We start from the raw sequence: 23,931 nt of genomic DNA, 5'->3' as shown, positions 1-23,931 counted from the left end.
CAAAAAAAATAAGAAGAAAATAAAAACCCCGAAAAGTTCGTGTTTCGCGTGTCGTGGGAAAGATGCTCCAGTCTCTCCACCCAACCTATAGCTCTACCTTCCACTAGTCGTGGCATCGCCTTTCCACCGTACCAGGTGCAAGCCAGGTCTTTCCCTCCTCCCCTACAACCTCACAAAACCGCCCGCAAATTGATGATTCGTTTCGGTAGCTACGGCGGAGTGAAGCTGAAACGAATACGTCAAACCAGGTGGCAGCGTGCACACAGCACAACAACGCAGGGTTGAATGCACCGGCAGAGTTGTCGAGGCTCCATAGGTCGAGGTTCTCTTACCCCGTCCCCTCGGGCTCTTCGAGCTGAAAACAGCTGACACGGTCTTAACGGTTCGACACGGTTCGTTGATGGTAGTGGTGGTGTAGAGTCCGGGGTTTCAACTTCGCCGGTGGTAAAATCAAGGGGGCGCAAGCGAGCTTCCGATGCGCGAATACCTGGAAGCATTAGACAGCGAGCAATTTCGATCGAGTGCAAACGTTTGCAAAAAGCAAAGAAAAAGGCCACCGACGGGAAATTCCAAGAAGTCTTAGAAGCCCTCCGCCTCCAGTGCGGATGTGTTTTGGGCCTCTCTTTGGGTGCAGAAGAAGGCATTCGAAGGGAAGCAGCGGCCACAAGAAATGATGCGCTGGCAATCCGCACACACACACACACACACATTGCTGCGGACCCCGGGTGGATCATCATCAGTCATCTGCATGGGGTAGGATAAATCAAACACTCGGCATACAGATTGGCCGCACGAGAGGGAGAGAGAGCATTGGAGCAAAAAACAAAACAAAAAACGGGCGACTCTCCAAAACATACCGGAAGGATGCTGCTGCAGGAATGGAGTGAAACATTTTGCACAGATCGAAAGCGAGACGTTAGGAATGCAGCCCCACTTCACTATGCAACTGTGTGTGTGTATGTGATGGGGAATGTATTAATCTGTAGATGTTTCTGATTTATCATTTGCAGAACTTGGTAGGACGTGCGATCAAGTAGTCCAGGAACTGTTCAAAGCCATATTAAAGCGATGCATTTGTGCTGGAAACTGCAGAATGGGCGTGGTTTGCAATAAAAAACTTCAAAAAAAGCCTGAATAACGATAACGAGCTCTTGATAGTGATAAATTTTAATTGAAAGAATAAAATTAACCTTCCCTCCCAGACGCGGATAGGCGTCAAACGGCCCTCATTAAAGGATAATTAAAGAATGCTAATTAGGATAGTGTGGCAGTAGCAATAAAAAAAGGGAAAATCATCCACCACATGAAAAAAAACAACCCAGCCCAGCCCAATTTCCAGGAAACCGGGTTTAACATCCCATAATGGATCGATTACAATTGACAATTGGGTGAGCGACGAAAAAAAAGGCCGCTCCCGTGGAATGTCATAAGCGTTGGGAGGCGGCTTTGAATTTAAATCCCTCCAACCAACCAAGAGCAACAAAAAAGCGCAATGACTAATCCCAGTAATCGCTGTGCTTAAGAATAATTTACTTTTTTCGTCCCTTCTTTCGCGAGCCATCGTTCAGCCGCCCGCTTTTGCCACCCCTGGCCACAGGTTCCAACTTCACTTCTCAATATCGGTAGCTCTCTCTTGTTACCATTTCCTGCCGGAAATGGAGTGCCGCGATTTATCACGATTTTCTCCCCCTGTGCATGCTTCTCCTCTGCTTCTACCTCTGCGTCCAGGAACCGATCGGTTTTGTAAGGTTTTATATTGCATCGATTAAAGTTTTGCCGTTTCGTTCCCGGCATAGACCATCGCCGGTGCTGCTCCGTGACGTAGAACTCAATTAAAGCCAATTAATTCAACTACACTAATTATGGTGGTTGGAGAGCCGTTCGGTTGCACAATACACGGTTGCACATTCCCGGCGTGTGTGTGTGTGTTCTGTGCCGATAATATTTGTTCGTAAAAGAAAGCAAAAAACAATAAACAACTCATACACACTGCTTGTGCAAGCGAACACAAGCGAAAACAATCCAGTGCGGAGTAAATGGCAGATTTGGTTTCTTAACCGGCGCTAAATCGATATCGAGACGTGAGAGAGTTTAGCAATCAATATCCATGTCAAAATCTGTATTCGAGATATGGAGCTACTACGGCTGTGTGTAGGTAAACACGATAAACACCTTCACTGGGCTCTTTGACAGCCGCTTTGATTAATCCGATGCACTATAAAACACGGGAGCACACACACACGCACAAGCAAAGAACACATGTAACTACAACAATTCTTGGAATGCGTTGTACGGCGGTCACTTTGATGCGTGTGTCTTTGATTGAACGAATGGCTTGAGATGACAGTTGTAACTGCACCCAGCACAACTCCATCAGTTCGCCATCCCTTCTCGCTATTCCCTCCACCCCACTAACGCACAGCGAGGTGTTCCGTGGCGTTTGAAGATTTAATTCAATTTGGACGGTTATTGTTATTGAATTATGGTCACCGATAGATGGCCTCTTAAACTCTTAAAGTCGGCGTCGCGACACGATTTTTGTGTCTAGCTCACACAAACACACACACACACACACACACATACGCGTACAAACCTGCACTGCGAGGTATAGTGAGGTGACCGGCGCACAAACCCGACCTCCGATACCGGGGGGGACCGGGACCAACATCGTACGATATCACCTGACAATACCGGCCCAATACCAAACAACCCCACGCACACATCCCCCTGCGTGACAAGGACTTTTCTTCACTGCACACAGTCACATGGAGAATTACAGAGACACACAGAGAGACACAGGCAACATGGAAGGAAGCCGTGCGTGTGCCGGTAACCGTTTTGGCTTCGTCCTGCACAACGCGTGATAAGGGACGAAGTGGAAACGGAGTCTGCAACGGAGTCAAACGCACAGCGGTGTGTCACAGCCGAACCGATCCTGCCAATAGCTACAACACACACACACACACACCTGATTTTGCAGGGCCACGAAGCCTCCCGCACACTCACACTTTCGCCGGCGGTGGAACAACAGAGATCGATAAGGGGACGCACACGATTACTATATTTTCCCTTCCCTGGGCAGTGTGGCCAATGCCCAGAACACTTACTTCACGGACACACAAACACACAAACGCACGCACAATCAGGACACCGGAGGGTCTGCTCACAGACTTACACTGATGCTGCTGAGCTCCTGTGAGTGCGGGTGCTTTTTTGGCTCACGTTCAGAACACCAATTTCTGGTACGAAAAACCTGCCTGACCGGCTGGATATATCTGTGCAGACGCAGTGCCAGCAATATTCTGGGGCGGCATGGTTTCTTCCGCAATCGACGGAACCACGGAACCGCAGAGCCGGGACACAACATTGCGCTCTCTCGGGCAGCCGCTTTTCTCACTCTCTTGCGCTCTTCTATTGTTTCTCGTTTGCTGCATGCATTTCACACCCAAACGCGTGCTCTCTTCGTTTTGCGCTTTCCGTCTCGTTTCGCCGGTGTACCGTTCGCACACACAGACGCTAGATTCACACCCTCGCTTACCTACTATACGAGGGTGCTTTCTTTTCGACGCGTTCTGGGCTGTTGGTGGCTGCTCTCTATCTACCTGCTACTACTACGGGCAGAGATGTCAAACGCGTTCGAATTTAGCGTCGAAGTGTCTTGGGGAAGTTAGTCTGGATGTCTTCTGCTTTGCTTCTTCTTAGGTAAATGGCGTCGTGGTAGACTGTTCAGAAGAGAATACTACAAATCCTTTGGGATGTATCTCACTCATCTATTCTGACTCACTCTATTGCGATACAACCGACTCATTTGCTATGCTGAATAGAGATATCCTTTGTTTTTGGAATTTGGATTTACTCTAGAACAATTGTCTCTGCAATCTATCATAAGGAATATATCCAAAACTATAAACTACAATACTACTACAATAGATATCATTTACTCATTTACTCAGATATTGGAATCAGTTTAGATGAGTGGCTATTGGGATTTTATTCTTACACTATTCATTTCATCTTCATCTCAAACTCTTAAAACATAATACGATATACTAGTTTTTGTACAACTCCTTTTCAGATTCAACTCGCTCGCTCTCTGTCTGAGTTCTCTGACTCGAGTCTCTACAACAAGTGATTCAAATCACTTACTCTTTATGTTCGACTAGAGACCTAATTATTTAGGATTAACCTCGCTCATTATGTGTACCGAATAGTAATCTATATTATGGCTCGGACTAGGCCGGACGTCATCGATTCCGGACCGTACTCCCGTAGCAAGAACTTGATTATCCAGTAGCGTAGTACAATCAGTCAAAGAATCAGATCAGATTTAATGTACACTATGACTCTTTTGACTGGAATTCCCCATGTTAACCTGTATATCTGTATATGCTGGACTCATGCCCCACCAGGAGGGTGTTCGTCAGCGACCCGTTCGGCACGAGGCGTAGAGGAGCACAGCGAGCTCGTTGGCTGGATCAGGTGGAGTCGAACCTGTCGGAGATCGGATGCAGCCGTGGTTGGAGGACTGCAGCCCAGGACCGAGTTTCCTGAAAACGGATTGACGACCTGGACCATGTCTACTAGACGTGCTCGTACATGAGCAGGCAAAGAAGAAGAAGAAGAACCTGTACATCTTACTGTGATACTCTTTGTCATTTTTTGTGCTGATGTTACATTTTATCGTGATGCTTTACGTTATTTGTTGCTACCCTAGACAACTAAGATAGTTTATAAGATCAGTGATAAGGCCAATGATAGCCAATCACTTAACAAATGCAAATAAACAAATAAACAAATAAAGAAACCAATATCTAGGCAGCATGTCTGCGTAGTTCGTTGCGCCAAAGTACTCAAAAACGTAATAATCCAAATATATTCTAATGGCATGTCTGACAGATACGATTCCTTTATGAAACCAACTTCAGCTCTAAAGTAAAATATTCCAAGGTAGAAACGAAAAATATATGCTACCATTCTATGCGTAAACAGATATTTTACCAATTTTTGGCCTTTTTGACTTTCACACGCGTTTGACAGCACTGGTCTAACCTAAGCTCAACCGAAGCTTAACCAGCGGAAACCGGAGGAAGGTAATTATAGCGCCCCGTAACCTAGGAGAGAGATCTACTTTCAGGGTTCGTTGGGTCGCACTGCTGAGGCTCGGGTACGAAGAGACGGGGGAACACACGTAATTGAGACCGCGCTAGGCCACTTGACCGTGCGGAAGCAGACCTTACTGCTGCTGGGGCTAGATGGGCCGGGAATCCATCACCAACAGACACGTTTGCCCCTCGAACGTGTGTGCGAAGACGTGGCGCAATTTCGCAACTGCTCGTGATCGATCGTTTATCGATCTTGAGATGGGTTAATAAACATTGTGTCTCTAGCTTGCTGTGCTAGCCCTCCATCGTGGTGGTGTGATCCGACGACATTGCAAAAGGTCACGGTTGGTGCTGTGAGGCCCTTTTTTTCATTGCGGCTTGATGAGACAATCGGACCGAAAGTAATCGAAAGCATCTTACTTAGCATTAGAAAGATCCATCAAATTACTATTTCTTTTCTGTATCATGTTGTTATTTTAAGTAATCCCTTGCACCGCACCCTTCCGCTTTCCTCTCTCCCTGACCTAACCAGTATCTTTTCCAGCACAAAATGATGACCCTCTACAGCATGCCTCTATTATCCCAGCCAACCCAATCCAGAATGAGCACGCTCGGTTGAATGAGGCCGTACCGAACCGCCGGAGCATACAAACTTACCGGAGCATATAGAGCCTCTTGTGGATGCTGCTCACTTTTGTAGGCTCGCCCCATTCGGGGTGGATACCAACACCACCCCACCACCACCACATTGCCTTGCCTTGCAACTGCGCTTCGGAGTGGTCTCTTCTGCAGCTCCGATGCTCTTGCGTGGAGATTTTCCGTTAGAACCCGCAGCAACGCCTTTTGCTCTCGGCAGCTCGGTGCAAGGCTCCGGCGTTCCGGAGAGCCAGAAGAGATGCGGCTTCGGCCAGATAACATGCCAGGATAACAACAAAAACAAACCCAGGCTGGCCCGAGACTCGTGGGGCGTATCTCTCTCTCTCACACTTTGCGAGATGCTTGTGTGAGGAGCACGTACAAATAAATAAAAGGATGCGAAAGATTTTGGGCTTTTTGCAATAATGAAAAGGCAAAAAGAATGATATGACGAAATCATCGTTACTGTGTTTCTTGTTTGGAGTCTTGGTAGGAAAGGGTATTACGATTATTTTAAAAAGCAATTCAAATATATTTTTCCAAATTTGTTTGTGTCCAACATAAACTGTTAATATTCCTTAGCTGGTAATTATAAAAATCAAGGATTTTCCAACAATCAATTATCATTCAACTAACGTACCAGTCCAAACTGAATCAAAGTTTAGTCGTCCTTTAACAGATTTAAAGTTTAGTCATCCTGGTTCATAATTAAAGTAACTCAATGCCTACAGCATTGAAAAACACATTCGACCCTCCTCCTCAACGGATGTTTGCAAACCGAGCATGCGAAATCCTTGGCAGGCCCAGGACCCGAACCCGAACCAGCTGACAGCTCCCGGAGAGCTTCGGCAAACCCCGCATACGAGTCACATGGTTTCTGTTTTGACAACTAATTTGTGAAGGTCACACACACAGTCGCAAGCGGTTCCGAGAAGCAACGACGGTACGATCCGGTGTCGCGTGGCCAATCCGTGCTCGTGACCCGAGACAAAAACCGTCGGAGAATCGGAGCTAGAGCACCCTCAAAAGCCAACCGGATGCTGAGTGAATTTTTGACTCACTCTCTATCACCACACGTTCTCATTCTCTCTAACTTTCGTTCCAGCGACAGTAGTAACGCTCGCTCTCTTCCATCTCTCTCTCGTCCCAGTAGCTGATTTTGTTGTATTTGTTTTTGGCTTTACTCTCTATTGCTTTGCAAATTTGTTCAGTAGACCGCTACGGTTAATAGATTTTATCGGCTTTATTGGAGTAAGTAGATGGTGCAAAGAGAAGAAGAAAAAAAGCAAACACGCAAAAGTAAAGCGTACGACCTCATACCGTTGACCTCCACTATGTCGTCAATAGTCATATGAACAGGCCCAGTACGGGGGGGGGGGGGGGGGGGGGGAGGGTTTAATCAATGCCCGGCCAGGCACGTTTAGGAAAGTTTGATGATTTTTATTGTAATTTTAAATTTATTGCACATCATCAATTGTGCCCCACCGGTCGCAGTTTCTCTTGCGTGACACACACACACACATACTTGCGGAATAGTTTCACAATTGCTAGGCCTCCGGGTCCGGCATTCGGTGCCAAAAATGGTGGATAGGCCAATGAGTCAGTGACCGAGATTCTTGGAAACATTCCCCGACCCAAAAAGCGATGCACGGGCTAGAGCAGCGAGGTAGGTAGGTAGGTAGCTAAGTTATTACTAGCAAGGAAGTTTTAACCTTTTGACGTAGCTGTGAGAGTAAAGGTTTGTTCCGTCCTGGCAGCGAGGCAGACAGAGCGCTGATCAGAGTCAATGATTGGTAATTTTATTTATGTGTCACGAAAATAATGCTGAGCAATGGGTACAATTTCAATCTCCATTTACCGAAACCTTTTCAAGAAGATCCATTGGAAGGCACATAGTTGAGATGTCTGAAATCGATTCATAATCGATTCTTTTATGAAATGCTAATGCTCATAAAATTTAACCAAAATATGGCCAGTCATAATGATTTGGATGTGATTTGGAGTTGGATCAACTACGCTAACAGTTTAAAATGTTGTCCAAAAAGTTTGAGCGACCCAAAATCTGTGAATATGAAGAACAATGATTATGATATTAAGTTAATTATGTTATCAATACACAACTGTTTGCCTTAACCAACTAAGACGTGAAACTTTTTTCAATTTAATGGTAGTAGGGGTTTTATTTCAAGCAAACGCCCTTTACGTTACTATCTTTCGTTTAAGTACCCCACATTAGCGAATAGTGTTGGGAGATCTTTTTAGGGAAGTCTTTTTAGGCCGTCCACAAGGACAGAGGAGGCGTGGTAGGCCCAAATTGAGGTGGCAAGATGGCGTGGAGGCGTCCGCCATTAAGGCCGGGATAACGAACTGGCAGACGAAGGCGCGAGACCGTGAGCGGTTTCGGACACTCCTGAGTCAGGCCAAGACCGCAAAGCGGTTGTAGCGCCGGATAAGTAAGTAGTAAGTAAGTTGGGAGATTCAGGATTCGGAAGATGCAAAGATTCAATCGGATCGGATCCCGTTTGTAGAATTTGAATCCCTAAAAGATACCTTTGCGATTGGGATTTGATTGCGAATCGGTTGGGATTGGGATTCGTTTGCGATTCTATTGGGATTCGATTGGGATTTGATTGCGATTCGGTTGGGATTGGGATTCGTTTGGGACTCGACTGGGATTCTGATTGCGATTGGGATTCTGATTGCGATTACGATTGGGATTGCGATTACAATTGAAATACGAGATACGCTATTAATAATGGGGGTCAAGACAAACCACTTATCTCAAATTTCGGAAGTCGAATCACGCAGTCTTCAGTCAAAATATAGCAAATGTTCGTGTAATGTAGCATTTAATGAGAAGTTATAGTCACTAAATAAATTACTTGATTTGATATTGAATGAAGGTCTGCGTATCTCAGGGACTACCTGTACTAATTATGATGTAAGTACTGAAATGTGAAATAATTAAGAGTAAAACAGAAAAACCTACTATTCCAGCTTCAACTAATCACCCTATACAACCGCTCCGCTGCAAACTACAAAAAACACAATACCACATTGGGATTAGGATTGGGATTCAAAGATTCGAATCCCAACCAGCATTGGGATTCGAAGATTCGAATCCCTTCTTAGATTCATTTTTCCCATCACTAATAGCGAACAGTTACAAGTAGCTGAATGGTCTAATGATGTACGCGCTGACTGCTGTTCAGACTGGAATTGGTTCGATTCTCAACCGGGATTAGCACTACCGGGTTCTGCCACTGTCCCAGCCTGAAATAGAACTGGGGTTCTAGGTTCAATTTCTTGTTGCGCTCTACCTTTCCTCTAATTATTCTCGTAATTCGACGTAAAAACTGTAAACGGCATGAGGACCCCATATCCACCATACGTTTTAGGGCTATTTCTGACTCATTGGTTAAACCAAAACAAAAGAATCAGTTCGGCATATTCAGGGACTCGATCCATTCAAGATGACAAGTTGATACGTCGAATCATGGGACCCGATACACCAGACACTGCACCATAGAACAGCTAATCATCTACACTTAACGTTCATTAAATAAATGTTTCATAAATAAACTTCAATAATTAGCCCAAACGATTCTTCAAAAAGAAAACATCAAACGGACACTTTGAACCGAACACCGAAGCCGCGCAAATGCCATGCGCCATGCTTTTCCGACCAGAAGAAACAAAACCACTTGCCAATTGCATCCCAGAGTTTGACAGTTACAAACCCTCAAACATGAAGGGAAGAAATGCAGAGAGAGAGAGGGAGTTGAGCGACAGTGTGTGGGTCGGAAAATTCTTCGTTAACTTTTCTTTCCTCCCATGCCAACCAGACACACGGGCAGTCAGTGAAAGAACGTGCTCCCGTTCGGGCACAGTGTGTGTGCGTGTTGTGCTCGGGACAAAAAACTCCTCCACGGCCCACCACTACAGCAGGGTGGTTTGGGAAAAATATTTCGGAAAAAAGTCACTGCCTTTACTTTCTCGCGTATGGTTCTAGACGGGTGCTGCTGTTGTTATGCGTACCGTCCTGTGAGCTGCCGTTTTGCCCGACCGGACCCGTCACGGTGTCGTCGTCGTCGTTCGTTATGAGGTGCAGCTAGCTAGAGCACTATTTTTGTTTCTCCTGCTAGTGCTCCGGTACAGCTAGCTGTGTGCGTGTGTGTGGAAAGTGGAAAACGCGTAGTGCCAGTAGCAATAGTGCCAGTTAGCAAAATAGTGCGATAGCGTGTGTGTGAAAGGCAAGTCCCGAGATAGCCCGAGGATGAGACTTCCCATCTTGGCTGGCACGGCCAGCAGGAAGTTTCTGCTCGGCAGCATCGTTTTCCTTTTATGGATAAAATTGCCCGACCAGCCCGTCAGCGCCTCGGTCGAGACGGAAATGTGAGTAGACACCCCAGCCAGGTGGACACAGGCCACCGCTCATCGAGTGGAAATCAGTTTCGATGGAAAATTTACAATTTTTCACCCCGCTTTGACAAGCGCTCATCATCGTTCGATGCGTTTGGTGGCCTTTTTTCTCCCCCCAACCCGCGCCGTGTTGACAGTTCGAGAGATATTCAGGGTGCTGGGATGAAAATATTCCCTCGCTGTCACAATGGGGCAGCCTGTGGATTCTCATCTGCCAACCGTGCCCGGGGCGAGGGTGAACGGGCGAAGAATGTGCGGGTGCGTTTGCGCGTGAAGCAGGAATGGAGCGTGCGGCAACGTGCGTGTTGAGGATGTTGAGGAAAAACTTAACGAAACCGACACCGAAGATGCTATTTTCAGCACCCACACACACATCAACACCATCAACCTCCCTGCTACACTTGTTTGCACTCTTGCCTTTTCACCCTCGGTCTTTCGCGCTCTTTCGGGCAAATGTTTTCGGCCGTTTCGGGCCAAGCACGTGCTCGTAGGTTTGTTGTTGGTTGGATCTCTCGCCGAACGCGCGTCTCGGCGGAAAATGCGCGCGTGGGTTGCCGTCCCGTATCGTGTGAACCGGCAAAAAGGAAGGCCGCATGTTGTTTGTCAACATACCGCACCGCTGTGTGCTTCTCCCGCGCTGTTACCGCACGGTTCGCGCACTTCCGGAAGCTTGTTGTTTGGGGATTGCTTTCGCAACACGTGCTAGCGGACGGGCGTGCGCATTAATTTTTGGAGCTTTTTTACATTTTTTTGTCTTCTGTTGGTAATTTCCATGTCATGCATATGATTGTTACGTTGACATAATGTTAATGTTCATCATAATTGAAGAACTTCATAATTGGTTTTTATCGCCAGATCAAAGTCGTTCAGATTAAAATGAAATCATTTATTAATGTAGGGGAAGGTAGGAAAAGACGGACACTGCGGGTAATTTTCGAAAAAAATCAACAATGCAGCATCATAACTCAAAGTTAAACAACTCATTTGAGAACATTTTTCGTGTTGTATATGCAAAATTGTTGTAATCCACGAAAAAAACCAATTTTTAATCGTGTGTACCCTTGTGGATCTAATTTGACTACTGCAGATCTTAAGCTCTACAACTTGTATTGTTTATGTTTCCAGAAGTTTTATTTCATGAATGAGTTGTCGTGATCATCATTGAAAAAACTGGCTATAGAACTAGAATAAAAGCAATAAAAACTAGAACAAAGTATTGTTTTCTGCTGGTTTAAACATCCTGACACCAAAGCGGGAAAGACGGACACTTTGTCGTAGTGAAAGATGGACACCGAATTTGTTTTTTTATTATTTAGTTATTTTACTTCTTATATCAATTGGTGATGAATAGATTTCTTCAAATACCTTAAATAAGGGTATTCCGAAGCTATAAACCAATCAGCAACTAGAGAAAGTATTGAAATAAGCAAGAAATGAAACACAGGTCAAAATAGTAGCCATTCGTTATGATATTACTCGCTCGACGCTGGTGAAGCACTTCGCGAAATCCAATATCTTGTCACGACTTGGACAACTTTAAGCAATAAAAAAATGAGGCATTGATACGACAACCTTCAGGAATAGATAAGAAATTCTATTAATGAGAAGAATACTTAATGAGAAGAATTCTATTCTATTACGAATACTGGGGTCGTGGACTTTTTGGGGAGTAATTTCCTTAAAGGAAGTTCTAGACTGTTGTTCTGGAGTGAAGCTGGAGCAACGTCAGCTGTAAGTGCGCAAACTTTTCAATAATGCTTTAGATGCTGCATTCAATGATATGTTAGAAACGGTGCTTACAATTCCTAAAACCACGGCTGAATGAATCGTCGTTGCAATTGGCCTAGAATTGGTTTATGTACGTACCAGGACGTGGAAAGCAATAGGATATATTAAAATATAATAAACCTCTTCAATTTCCAGCATTTTTTATAGGTGTCCATCTTACCCTTCATGGTGTCCATCTTTCCCATATCAGGTGTCCGTCTTACCCGAACTTTTCAAAACTGCACGAAAATGATTTGATCCATGATTTTATTTCATGGAAAAACATAAAAATCGATAAAAACATAAAAAATTCAACACATTTTCTGATAAAACATGAGTGTAAAATAATGTATGCACATTTTCATGGTCGTTGCACTTATATATCCCTAGATTTTTACCCTTAACGTGTGCGTCTTTACCTACCTTCCCCTATTTGTGTACTAAAAGTAAGTTTCAGATTTATACAAGAAATCAATGATCAGGCAAATGATAGGAAAAGTATATGAAAACACTGAATGAGCTTTAAAAATTAAAACAAATGAATGATCATATTATTTGTTCATCTATTGACCAAGATGATTGAAAATCCGCTTTCGTATACTGAAGAAAGAAAGTATTCATGACTTTAGTTCAACATTAATTTTCATGACAAACTGTGGCTCAAACGATGTTCAAATACAATAAAATAACAATATCAAATATGATCCAAACAACAAAAATACTACTATTGCTTTTTTGCTCTTAATGTTTTATTATCTACGCTTCCTCGTAATATTTTTGACTGACGACAGTCGTTATTGAAATCTGAAAACATCAACATTCAACTTCAATTTAAATTTCAAAACTCATACTTCAACTGTACTCTCCGTTTCTATATTTCATTTCATTTCATTTCATTTCTTGACAAGTTATCTATTAATGTTCATCTAATGCAGCAGTAACATAAGCAGATTGAACACTTATTTTTCAGTGTATCCTCAAGTCCTAAAAGAACTAAAATTACTTCACTATAGATCTTCCGTCCATTCCAATAGTCTTTGATTTCCATTGCTAGTAGGTCGTTAGCACCAACCGCAATACCATAATTGAAATTGTACAATCATTCAACATAGCTCAACATGTCGCTCAAGATTCTGTCAATATGCTCGTTTCCGCATGAGTTTTGTCAACATCATCATTTATCATCATCGAAAGCTGACCTATTAACAGTGGTTATGACCCATACCTACACCGTTCGTACAAGGCACTGATTACTATTTCGTCTCTTTTTTGATATCCATCTCGCACCATCGCGCGTTATCTTACCCACCAGTATGGAGAAGTGGGCCGATAACTTTGGAGAGGAGCTGTGGGATCTAGCACAAACCATGACAAAGGCGATGGAAATTACGGCGGTTAGTTGAAGGAGGAGGAAGCGGCCCCTTCATCTAGGTGCATTAACGACTATGTACTACACTTTCATTGCAGAAATACAAAGCCTACAATGCGCGGGTAGAGCACAAAGACGGCACGGCGTTGATACAATCGATCGTAGAAAACGTGGGCCGTATGTTCATCCGCAAGATGGACGCAATAAAGTGCATCATCAATCTGGCCGAGGAGCTGTCCGAGCAGTTCGAGTTCAATGAAACGCTGGCGGACAACTTCTCCTACTACTCCAGCAAATACTCGAATGTAAGCAAATTCCGGTTGATTCGAATTGTGGGAAGGTCTTTAACGTTGCTATTTCCCATCCTCAGATTGATGGACGTCCAGAGCCCGAGATTCCTGAGACGCTGCAGGAGAACATGTGGATGTACCGGAACATGTCGCTAAATCCAGACACCCACTTCTTCAACATATCGGTCAACACGTCGTACAGCTCGGTGCATGTGCCCCAGAACGTTTACGATCGCTACCCGTGGGTGCTGGAGGCGCTGCAGTGGTCCGAATCGCTCGACGATGTGTTCCTGCAGAACTACAACTCCGATCCGGCCCTGTCGTGGCAGTACTTTGGTTCGTACACGGGAATGTTGCGCCACTATCCGGCGCTGGAGTGGAACCGCGAGCACGTGGACACGTTCGACTGTCGCAAGCGGTCGTGGTATATTGAAACGGCAACCTGCTCGAAGGATATTGTTATACTGCTGGACAATTCCGGTTCGATGACGGGCTATCGGAACTATATCGCACAGCTGACGGTGAAAAGTATTCTGGACACGTTTTCTAACAATGATTTTATAAATATTTACAAATACTCGAACGATGTGGAACCGCTGGTGCCATGTTTTAAGGTAGGTTTGAAGATTTTAGACGAACAATGCAAAGTAAGGGTACGTTTTAACAATACTTCTCTCCTACAGGATATGTTAGTACAGGCAACACCGGAAAATATGCGATTCTTTAACGAATACGTACGGGAGCTGCTGCCGGAAGGGTATGCTAACGTAAAGAAGGCGTTCGTAGCCGCATTCGAGCTTCTCCAGAAAGTAAGCCAATGACCCCATGTCCCCAATGAGCTACTGCTAATCAGAGCTTTTGCCTTCCTTTCAGTATCGTGAAATACGCCGCTGTAACGAATCGGTAAGCGGTTGCAACCAGGCAATCATGCTCATTACCGACGGTGTGCCCAGCAACATCACCGAGGTGTTTGAGGCGTACAATTGGTTTGAGAACGGAACCAAAATCCCGGTGCGTGTCTTCACCTATCTGCTGGGTCGCGAAGTTACCAAAGTGCGGGAAATCCAATGGATGGCCTGTCTGAATCGTGGCTACTATTCGCACATCCAATCGTTGGACGAAGTGCAGGAGGAAGTACTGAAGTACGTTACCGTGATAGCAACGCCACTAGTACTGCAAGGTGTCGAACATCCGCCAACGTGGACACACGCGTTCACGGATACAGCGGTAAATATGCTCTGTTTGCAAAAATGACAACCTATTTGATGCAAAACCATTCCTCATATTCCCTTTGCCCACACAGGAAAACCTACTCACGGAAGCAGACGATGACGAACCACCGCGGCTGATGATAGCGGTCGGTGCGCCGGCATTCGATCGGAAAGCGAATCACTACAATGAAACACGAACCGCACGTCTGCTGGGGGTGGCCGGAACCGACATTCCGGTGGAAGATCTCGACGAGCTGACGCTGCCGTACAAGCTCGGCGTCAACGGGTACTCGTTCATCGTCAGCAACAACGGTTATGTGCTGATGCATCCCGATCTTCGCCCCGTATCGAACGGGCGCCTCAAGGAGAACTACAACAGTATCGATCTGACGGAGATTGAGCAGATCTATGACGAGAACATCACACGCCAGATAGAGGACATGACGGGGCGCGAAATGAGCCCGTTTATCTTGGAGCTCCGGCAACATCTCGTTGACTCACAGTTTGGCAACATGACGAAACTGCCGGTACGATTCCACTACGACAAGATGCGTCGGGTTTCGCTCGAATACCAGGATTACTACTACGCACCGCTCGAGAATACGCCGTTCTCGCTTGGTCTTGTGTTGCCCCACGATTACGGCAGCACCTGGATCAAGGTAGGCGACGAGATCAAGCGCAACCAGCACATGGGGCTGAACATTTCCGACTTCTTCATGGGCGACAATTGGAAGGTACACCCAGACTGGTACGTATAGTAAATGGATATTTCAGGATATTACTCGGAGAAGTTTCACATTGATATTTAAATTCTCTTGCAGGGTATACTGCAAGTACCACTATCTGGAGGGTCACGAATTCAAGACGCCCGAGGATGAGCTGCGCCATTTTCTGAACCGACTGTACGAACCCACCTGGAAGTGGTCCCAACAGTACGAACCGGAGCCCAACGAGAAGGAATCCGATGGACGTAAGCTTTCTAGAAATAACATGACTGCAATTGCGTTTTCACTTACCGCTTACTATCTCACCAGCAAACTGTGGCCGGAAAACACTAGACGACGACGCGTACTACTGCAACAAGGAGCTAGTGCAGCTGCTCATCTTCGACGCCAAGGTCACCAACAACAGCTACCGGAACTGGGAGTTTGAGAACGAAAACGAACGCAAGATTATTGAGATGTACAACGCGACGCTACGCTTTGTAGCGACGATGAGTGGCCTCACGCGCTGGCAGTTCATCTTCGGCGAGGTGGAAGTCGACACGGACAGTGAGTTTGGTGATTACCACAAGAAAGCGATCGACGAAACGTGGTACCGGAGTGCCATCCTGCAGCACAAGATCGATCCGAAGAGCTTCGTGTACTCGGTACCGCACGAGTCGGACCCGCCGGAAGACGGTGAGCTGAAGGTGACGGCTACGATGGCAATCTTCCCCCGGGACGGTGGCCTAGAGGCACCGGGCTGTGTGACCGGGTTCCAGTTCACGCACTCACTGATGTACGATCGGTTTATGGAGATTACGTCCAAGACGACGGTAAGTGTAGTGGTGTGCGCGCAATGGTTACTTGGATCGTCAACATTTAACTGTCACTTGCTCCACAGTGCGATGGATGTATTGAGACGTGCGCTTCGGAGTCCCGCGATTGCTACGTGATCGATCACAACGGGTATGTGGTGCTGTCGGAAACGTCCAACCATACGGGCCGGTTCTTTGGCGAGATTGAGGGCGCTATTATGCAGTCGATGGTGGATAAGGAAATCTTCACCATGATCACCGTGTTCGATCTGCAGGGCCTGTGCGAGTACGAGCGGGTGGTGGAGAACGATGCCATCGCATTGCTGCACGTAAGTGGGGGATGGGTGAGCAGAAGAGCAAATAGACCTGCCAACTTTGATGCATTAGATGCTCAAGAATCTCTTGAGATTGATAAATCCTTAGCGTCATATCCTTAAGAGTCATGACCCACAACACTTATGCTTATCTTTTTTTCTCCCACTTGCAGCCAATGAAGGTGTTCATGCTCGGCCTCAAGTGGTTGATTGCCGAGATCGCCATCATGCTATCCCGGTTTGACTTTTGGGTGCACGGTATACCCAGTCCGGACTACTTTGGACGTAAGTGATGCTTCAATATCTACTAAAAGGATATCAGAAAAAGATACTGAAGGAGAATTTGTCTTGCGGTTTTAGATGAGTACGATGACTACGATGATACGCGCCCATCCAAACCGAAAAAGATACACGTGGACGAGGAGGAGGAGTACTTCAACCGGCCGAAGGAGATCAAGAAGGAGATCGTGTACGAGCCGTGTGATAAGAAATCGAACCTGTACGTGATGCAGCAGGAGAAGTTCATCAAGGGCGATGGCTTCTTCTACGAACCACCGCCACCAGCCATGGAAGAGTAAGTGGAGTTGGAGTAGTGGTCGTCGACACTAGTGTCCCTGTAGTTCTCTAGCAAAACTTACTCTTACTCTTGCAGCCTGCTGTATCAACCGTACTTTGCGAAGCGTATACCCCGCTCGAATTTGCTCATGATCATCGTCGAGAACGAGTACAAGGTCGACCGGGTGGTGCTGTCTGCCCAGCCCGAGGTGATCTACCATAACGAGTCGGAAGCGTTACCGTGCGTGAAGACGAAGCTGAACTTCCTTCCCCGCCGACGTTTAGAGGAGTGTTACACCGAACATCCGGATGTGAGTGTTCCGTTCCTCGGCAGATGCGGATCAAATCAATTAACTCCTTTTCCATTACTTTCATTTCCCCTTCAACAGGAAGAGCTCGTTGCCCAGTGTGGCAGTGGAACCCGCCTAACGATGCAACTGACTGTAGTGATATCGACTATTGTGTCACTGTTTGTTATATTATCGATGTGCCCAAACTGCTAATCCAATTTTAATGTAGATTTGTTTTAGGAAACTGGACCTTAGAGGAAGAATTTTGTAAACTCACTCGCTGTGTGTCTGTGTGTGCGTTTGTCTTTGGGAGCGGAGTGCGTGAAGGGTAGCCTGTTCCTTAGCCCCTAGTCAAACTACCCTCACGTTACGTGCCGTCCCACAGACCAGAGATGCACCGGTTAGACTTTGAAATAACGAGTGTGTGTGTGTGAGAGTGTGCACCTCGCGCGTGATGTGATTTTTAAATGAAAAAAAAAGAAATTATACACTCAACTGCATACACACTAGCGATGAACTTAAAACAACACAATGCAGGAATCTCCACATTAAACTCTTAACTAATTCACACGCACATGATACACGCACAATCGGACAGGGACGAACAGGTGAATTGGAGAAATACATTTTGAGGAGTGGGGGGTTAGGAAGAGAAGAAAAAATCATCTAAAAGGAAACGTATAACAAAGGAAAATACAAGAAACACATGTTAACTGGCGAGACTTAAGAATGTAACCATCGTACTGGATCGTATATGGACCACTTAACACTCTTCTAACCACTTTAGCCCGATATGCTGGGGATATGCTGGGCAATGGGCAATCGTACTCCAAAGGCCTCTTGCTATGGGTACCCGTTTGCCACTTTCTTATTGTACAATGTTATTGTTTTTTTGTGTTTTTAATGAAACTATACACACACTCGTAACGCCATCCACCTTTTTCCATCCATTCAGCACGAAAAAACTGATACCATTTGTAGCTCTAAACTGAAGACAGTACCTTCTTCAGTTTGTCTCAGCCCGATTCAGAGTACTTAGGAAATGTTTATTTAATTTCAACGTTGAATTGTTACAAGATAGATGTAGATGCAGATGCAGTTTTGGTAAGGTAAAACAGTTCAAAATAGTCTCTTCTTTGTTAGTACGCCATCGAATCGAACCCATATAAAACCCTACCCAACGAAACGAACTTACTATTGTCCACCTGTCTCGCTAGAGTCTTTCTAAAGAATGATCTTGAGACTTGTTCTGGAATGGCTGAATCTGAATTTTATAACATATTTTGAGCATTGAATTCGTTTTTAGGTAACGAAAAAAATGCTTTTACAATTAAACAGAACAAAAAAACCCCTAGTCAATCAACCGTACAATCGTGTATTGCGGAAAAAGGGACTCGTGTCCGTGAAAATGCCAAAGGAGGTTACGTTACGTTAGTGTCTGCTGAAATGCTGAAATATTCAGTATCCTCCACAAGCCACAGATTAACCAAACACAATCAGTAGAGAACAAAAACAAAGGCATAAGAATCAATATACAAAGTAGAAACAATAGTCAGAATAGAACTACCAAACTCCACAAAAACTTTGATAATAATCCCTTAAGAAACAGCAAGACAACAAATCACTGGTTAAATGGCATGTTAAATGTTTCTTTTTTTATAATTAGATGTATTATCTTTGAGTGGAAGTGAAAAACGTCAACCTTCAACTCCTTCAAGCAATTGTATTTTCAAAGTGTGATTTTGTTGGCGTGTTAAAGTTGCACAAACTGCACCAATTTTTCCGGGTTTGTACACTTCGTTCACTGAAGGTTGTTATAATGGGTCCTAATTTTCCTTCAAATAAAGAAAGGGGAAACACAAGACATAGTAGATAGAGAGAACAAAGAAAATAATAAACAGGAATACAATAAATGCCGTTCGAAGGATAAATTGGTAAGAATTGTAGTAAAATATTAGTAGAAAATATTTACACTATCACCATCGCTACTACCAACACCACCACACCGTGCTGTCGTGGAGCAGCGGGAGAGCGGAAGAGTTTGAGTTTTAGTGATAATTTAATGGATTAAAAAAGAAATGCTCTTAATTCGGAACACGATTGTTCGATTGGTAGGCGTTTGTTAGCGTATTCTGTTCAAACTACCGGTGTCCAAACCAACCAAACATTGAAAGTGAAAATAAATCCGTTTTTGTTAAGTTTCCTTCCCAAGTATACTTTCCTGCCTGCTGGTGAATTTAGACTACTTTTACTAATTAATATTATTCGATTTTAATAGATTGTAATTTCAGATGCAATTCAAAAACCGAAAATCATACAATACGCACTCGTTGTTTTGTTTTTTACATCATTCTAACACTATTTAGCTTTTTATTCTTCTTGCTACAGTCAAATGTGTATGTGTGTGTTTCTGTATGGGTATGCGTATGTACTTGCGCAACCATCCAAACCTAATATTCTCCCGCGCTTTCCCATGGATTCAACCTTTCCGAAAACAGCACAGCGGTGGAAGTTCCTCGCGACTTCCGTTATTGGGGATAACTTGTTCCATACACAGTAAGTCAATCAAACACATACACCTATAGACACTTTCGCGCACGGGTGCAGTCCCATCCTGCAAGGGATGGATGATACTGGGTACGGGGAAAGGGCACGTACACAATTAATAATTAATAATAATTATAGTTAAAAAAGAAAACATCACTTAAAAGGCTAAAACTTTTACACCGGAAAATACATAATAACAAGCGTGACGAGGGGGGTAGTAAACGGTACACAGAGGATGCACATCATTGGGGGATCCAACGGACAGCTGTTGTTGAGACAAAAGGTCAAAGGTCGTACGTACATGTACAAAATATCGTCGTTCTTAAAGGATAAATGTGAAAAAATGGGTTATAAAAATAAAAAAAAAATAAGAAAATAAGAATGTACATGCATCGGTGACTGACTACGAAAAAGGGCCAAAAGGGTAAGGGAAAAGAGGGGCGGGGGGGGGGGTGAGGAGTTTAAAGATCCTTTTTGATTCGCTTGGTGAATCGCTGCTTTTGCGCCTGCAAGCTTGGCGCCAGCCGGTGGATGAATTTGGTTTTCGTTTCCAGCAACAGCCCGAGCCCGGACGGTCCCGGCCCATGATGCCCCATGCCGGCGGACGCTGTAGAGGCGGAGGAGGTGGTAGTGGAACAGGATGTTTGAGGATTCGCGAACGAGGGGCCCGGCTTTGGCTGGTTCCAGGGCAGCGAGAACCCACCGTTCGTCGGCAGCAGCGGTATCAGCTCACCGAACGCCTGGACCGGCACGTCGTCCGTCACGAGAACGTACTTGAGCGTGTCGACCGTCGGGTAGAGGGTGGTGATCGCCTTCTGCGCCTCCTGCTCGACCGGCTGCTCCTTCAGCTGCCGCTTCTTCAGCCGCTCGATGTGCTTCTGCTCGCGTATCCGCTGAACGTCCCACTTCTTCCGGCGCCGCTCGTCGATCTCGAGCTTGGTGTGGCGCTTCGCGTACGCCTCGTCGCTGATGTTCTCGCGGGAAGGTTCGCTGGCCGATACGGACGGCTCCTCCTCGCCACCGCCCGGTGGATCACACCCACCCGCCGGATCGTCCCCGTCGTCCTCGATCACCGTCCAGGACGGTATCTCCAGCTCGGCCGCCTCGTTCGACAGCAGCTTCTCGATCTCGGCCGTCACCGCGTCGTCCTTCCAGCTGCCGCTAACGTACTGCTTCTGCGTCACCATGTACGCGGCGGTTGGCTTGCAGTTGCGCCTGGCCGCCACACTCCCGTCGGACGAGTTGCCCGAGGGGCAGTGCAGCGTGGGATTGAACTGGCGTGGCATGCGCGCATTACCCCCTCTGCTACGCCCCACGCCCTCCCGCCCATTTTCGCCACCACCTTCGGTCGGAGCTTCCCTGCTACAGCCGGCGTACGGCATCCTTTCCAGCGCACCTTTCGGTTTCATGTCACCCCTGGCGGACACTTGGGAGGATTCCGCTGTTTGCTCTCGCTTTATCTCCACCTTCCCGTCCGCTATCACCTCCTTGCAATCATCGTCCACTGGTTGCTGGTGCTGGTGCGTCGCCGCCTCACCGCCGACCGTACTGCTCTCGACGAAGGGAACGTTCACCTCCGGCTGCCCTTGCTGGGACGAGTCTTGCGATTCCTGGCGGTACGATTGCGATTCCTGCGAGTCCTGCGAATCCTGCGAGTCGCGCGAATCTTGCGACGATTGTTGCGATTCGGGCGAGTCGGTTTCCATCGTTACCTCGACGGCACCGTCGTCGATCATCACCATCGGCGTGTCGTCGTAGTTGGCTGGATCGTCGCTCACGTACTGTGCCGGACTAGTGGCACCCTCGTCCTCCTCCTCTTCCTCCTCCTCTTCCTCTTCCTCGGCCATACCGTTCGACTGGTAACCACCCTCTTCCTCCTCCTCATCCATTTCTTCCGTCTTCATGCCAACAAAGTGTTCTTGTAACGTGTGTTGTTGTTGTTGTTGAAGCATGTATTGTTGTTGTTGCTGCTGTTGTTCTTGCTGTTGAAGGTACAAATCGTTAACCACTTGCACATCGTCGCTATCATGCTCCTCGTCTTGCTGCTGTTGCTGTAGCTGTTGTTGCTGCTGCTGCTGCTGCTGCTGCTGCTGATCTTCGTAATCATGATTCATCGGGGGCGAGAGAGATTCATCATCGTCCGATTTGGAATAATTTAGAAAGATTTCCCCATCCACCTCATTATTATCCGTGCGAAAATCTTCCTCATCCTCGCCATTGTTCTCCTCCCCATCCTCATCCTCCTCATCGTCATCCACATTGTAAAACGGCGATTGGTGCGGATCGTTCTGCAGAACTATCTCGTCCTGCAGCTCCTCCTTCGCCGGCGATACGGTGCTGCTTACCTCCGGGTTGCGTATCGGCAGACAGGGCGCACCGAACAGTGGCCCACCGTCCGCCACGCTCGACGACACGAACGGGGGCGACGAGGAGGATTTCAGAATGATCGTACGCATCCGCCCATTCTCCATCTGGCTGCGTATGGTGAGCGGGGACACGGTGCCCTCCTGCTTCGGTGCCGGCTGTTGCATGACCAGCTGCTGCTGCACATCGCCCGGCAGGGCGAGCCCGTTCTGCTGCAGCTGCATCATCATCAGCGAGACGCGCCGATTCGCCAGCTCGAGTTGATGCTTCAGCACCTCGTTCTCGTCCTTCAGGCGGATGATCATCTTGTCCTTGTTCAGTATCTGGTCGCCCTGCTCCTGTATGAGATCGAGATGGAGCAGCAGGATGGATTGGAGCTGCTTCACCTCATTCATCGCAACGAGCGCTTCTGCCATGCCCGAACCATTGTTGTCGTCGCCCGGATCGTCACCCTGCTGGTCGTCCGTCACCACTCCACTGTCCGAGGGAATGTTGTCCAGATCCTCGGCATCCTCATCCTCCTCATCGTCGTCGTCGCCGTCCTCCTCGTCGTATTCGCTGTCGTCCGGGTTGACCAGCCGCTCGTCGTTCCCGCTCTGCGACCCGTAGTCGTACACGTCGTTTACAAAGCCGGCCTCGGCCTCGTTTTCACCGGCTGCTCCTTCCCCTTCCGTTTGCGATTCGTTGCTCTGCTCCTCCCTACCGTACAACGGTGGCGGATCGGGTTCCGTTTCGTCGTCCTCCATCATGAGCGTTTCGTCCTCCATCGAGGGCACCGGCGAGGACGGTGCCGGCGACGAAGGCACCGATGACGACGGGACCGGCGATGACGGTCTCGGCGATGCCGGCTGCGGTGACGATGGCAACGGTGAGGACGGTGACGGGGAGTACTGCGACGGGGACGATTGCTGGTACTGATCGTCGCTCGTACTCGACTCCCGGACCGAGGGCTTGGGCACGGCCCCCGGACTGGCCGCTGCCACCGCCACCGTCGTTTGTGCCGTTGCCGTGGCCGACGTGGTGACGGTGGCGGTGGTGCTCGGCGAAGTAGCCGCTACCGTCGCTGTGGTCGAGTTGCAGTAGACGTGATCGTCCATCGTGTCCATCATGTTGATGGCGCTGGCGGAGCTGGCACCCATGTTTGCCGGCCACCAAGAAACATGTACGCCCTGCCGCCCGACCCCAAAGCAGCACAGATCGTCGCCAACAGCGGACACGCACGTGGATGTAAACAAATGCGGGCGGCGGGTAGCGCGCAAACACGGACTGGCCCGGGCGGATGCGTGCGGGCGGAACTTACACGGCACACGGACACGGATTCACAGCACGGGCACGGTGCATCGGGCGCGATGCATCGGCGGAGAAAACATTACAAACAACGGGGCGCACTTTGCCGCACACGCACACGCAAAACAAGCCAAAAGCGTTTTCTTCACCTCCAGCAAGCGACGCAAAACAACGCAGTAAAATCCGTTGACGTTGAACTGTCAGTCGGTTGCGTTGACAGATGGATAAAGGGAGAGTTCAATGGACATGGTAAAAAGA

At 47.0% G+C, this 23,931-nt stretch overlaps 3 protein-coding genes across 14 annotated transcripts in view; 1 reads left to right on the top strand and 2 right to left on the bottom strand.

The window, feature by feature from the left end:
- Positions 1-15,921, bottom strand: part of LOC120905131 (protein rolling stone-like) — a 66,347-nt gene extending 50,426 nt beyond the window's left edge. For 3 of the 12 annotated variants that reach the window (XM_040315896.1, XM_040315897.1, XM_040315898.1), the window contains exon 1: positions 2,969-3,343. The gene's annotated coding sequence lies outside the window, so the exon portion shown is untranslated. Of the gene's footprint in view, positions 1-2,172; positions 2,350-2,968; positions 3,384-15,813 lie in introns of those variants that run through there. The other 9 variants (XM_040315900.1, XM_040315899.1, XM_040315894.1 and 6 more) reach the window with 5 other exon arrangements.
- LOC120905129 (voltage-dependent calcium channel subunit alpha-2/delta-3) lies at positions 9,584-19,691 on the top strand. Its single transcript, XM_040315892.1, has 14 exons — positions 9,584-10,133; positions 13,240-13,321; positions 13,395-13,601; positions 13,667-14,200; positions 14,270-14,395; positions 14,460-14,813; positions 14,890-15,545; positions 15,619-15,767; positions 15,832-16,334; positions 16,403-16,645; positions 16,804-16,915; positions 16,991-17,204; positions 17,283-17,496; positions 17,575-19,691. The coding sequence occupies exons 1-14, from the start codon at positions 10,015-10,017 to the stop codon at positions 17,686-17,688; spliced, it is 3,627 nt and encodes a 1,208-aa protein (XP_040171826.1). The 5' UTR covers positions 9,584-10,014; the 3' UTR covers positions 17,689-19,691.
- Positions 19,692-19,805: 114 nt separating this feature from the next.
- Positions 19,806-23,851, bottom strand: LOC120905130 (putative uncharacterized protein DDB_G0271606). The gene has a single exon (XM_040315893.1). The coding sequence runs from the start codon at positions 23,523-23,525 to the stop codon at positions 20,484-20,486; it is 3,042 nt and encodes a 1,013-aa protein (XP_040171827.1). The 5' UTR covers positions 23,526-23,851; the 3' UTR covers positions 19,806-20,483.
- Between the last annotated feature and the right edge of the window lie 80 nt (positions 23,852-23,931).

Source organism: Anopheles arabiensis, chromosome 3 (genome assembly GCF_016920715.1).
Source record: "Anopheles arabiensis isolate DONGOLA chromosome 3, AaraD3, whole genome shotgun sequence".
Lineage (NCBI taxonomy): Eukaryota > Metazoa > Arthropoda > Insecta > Diptera > Culicidae > Anopheles > Anopheles arabiensis.
This window is presented reverse-complemented; position numbering and strand designations above follow the sequence as displayed.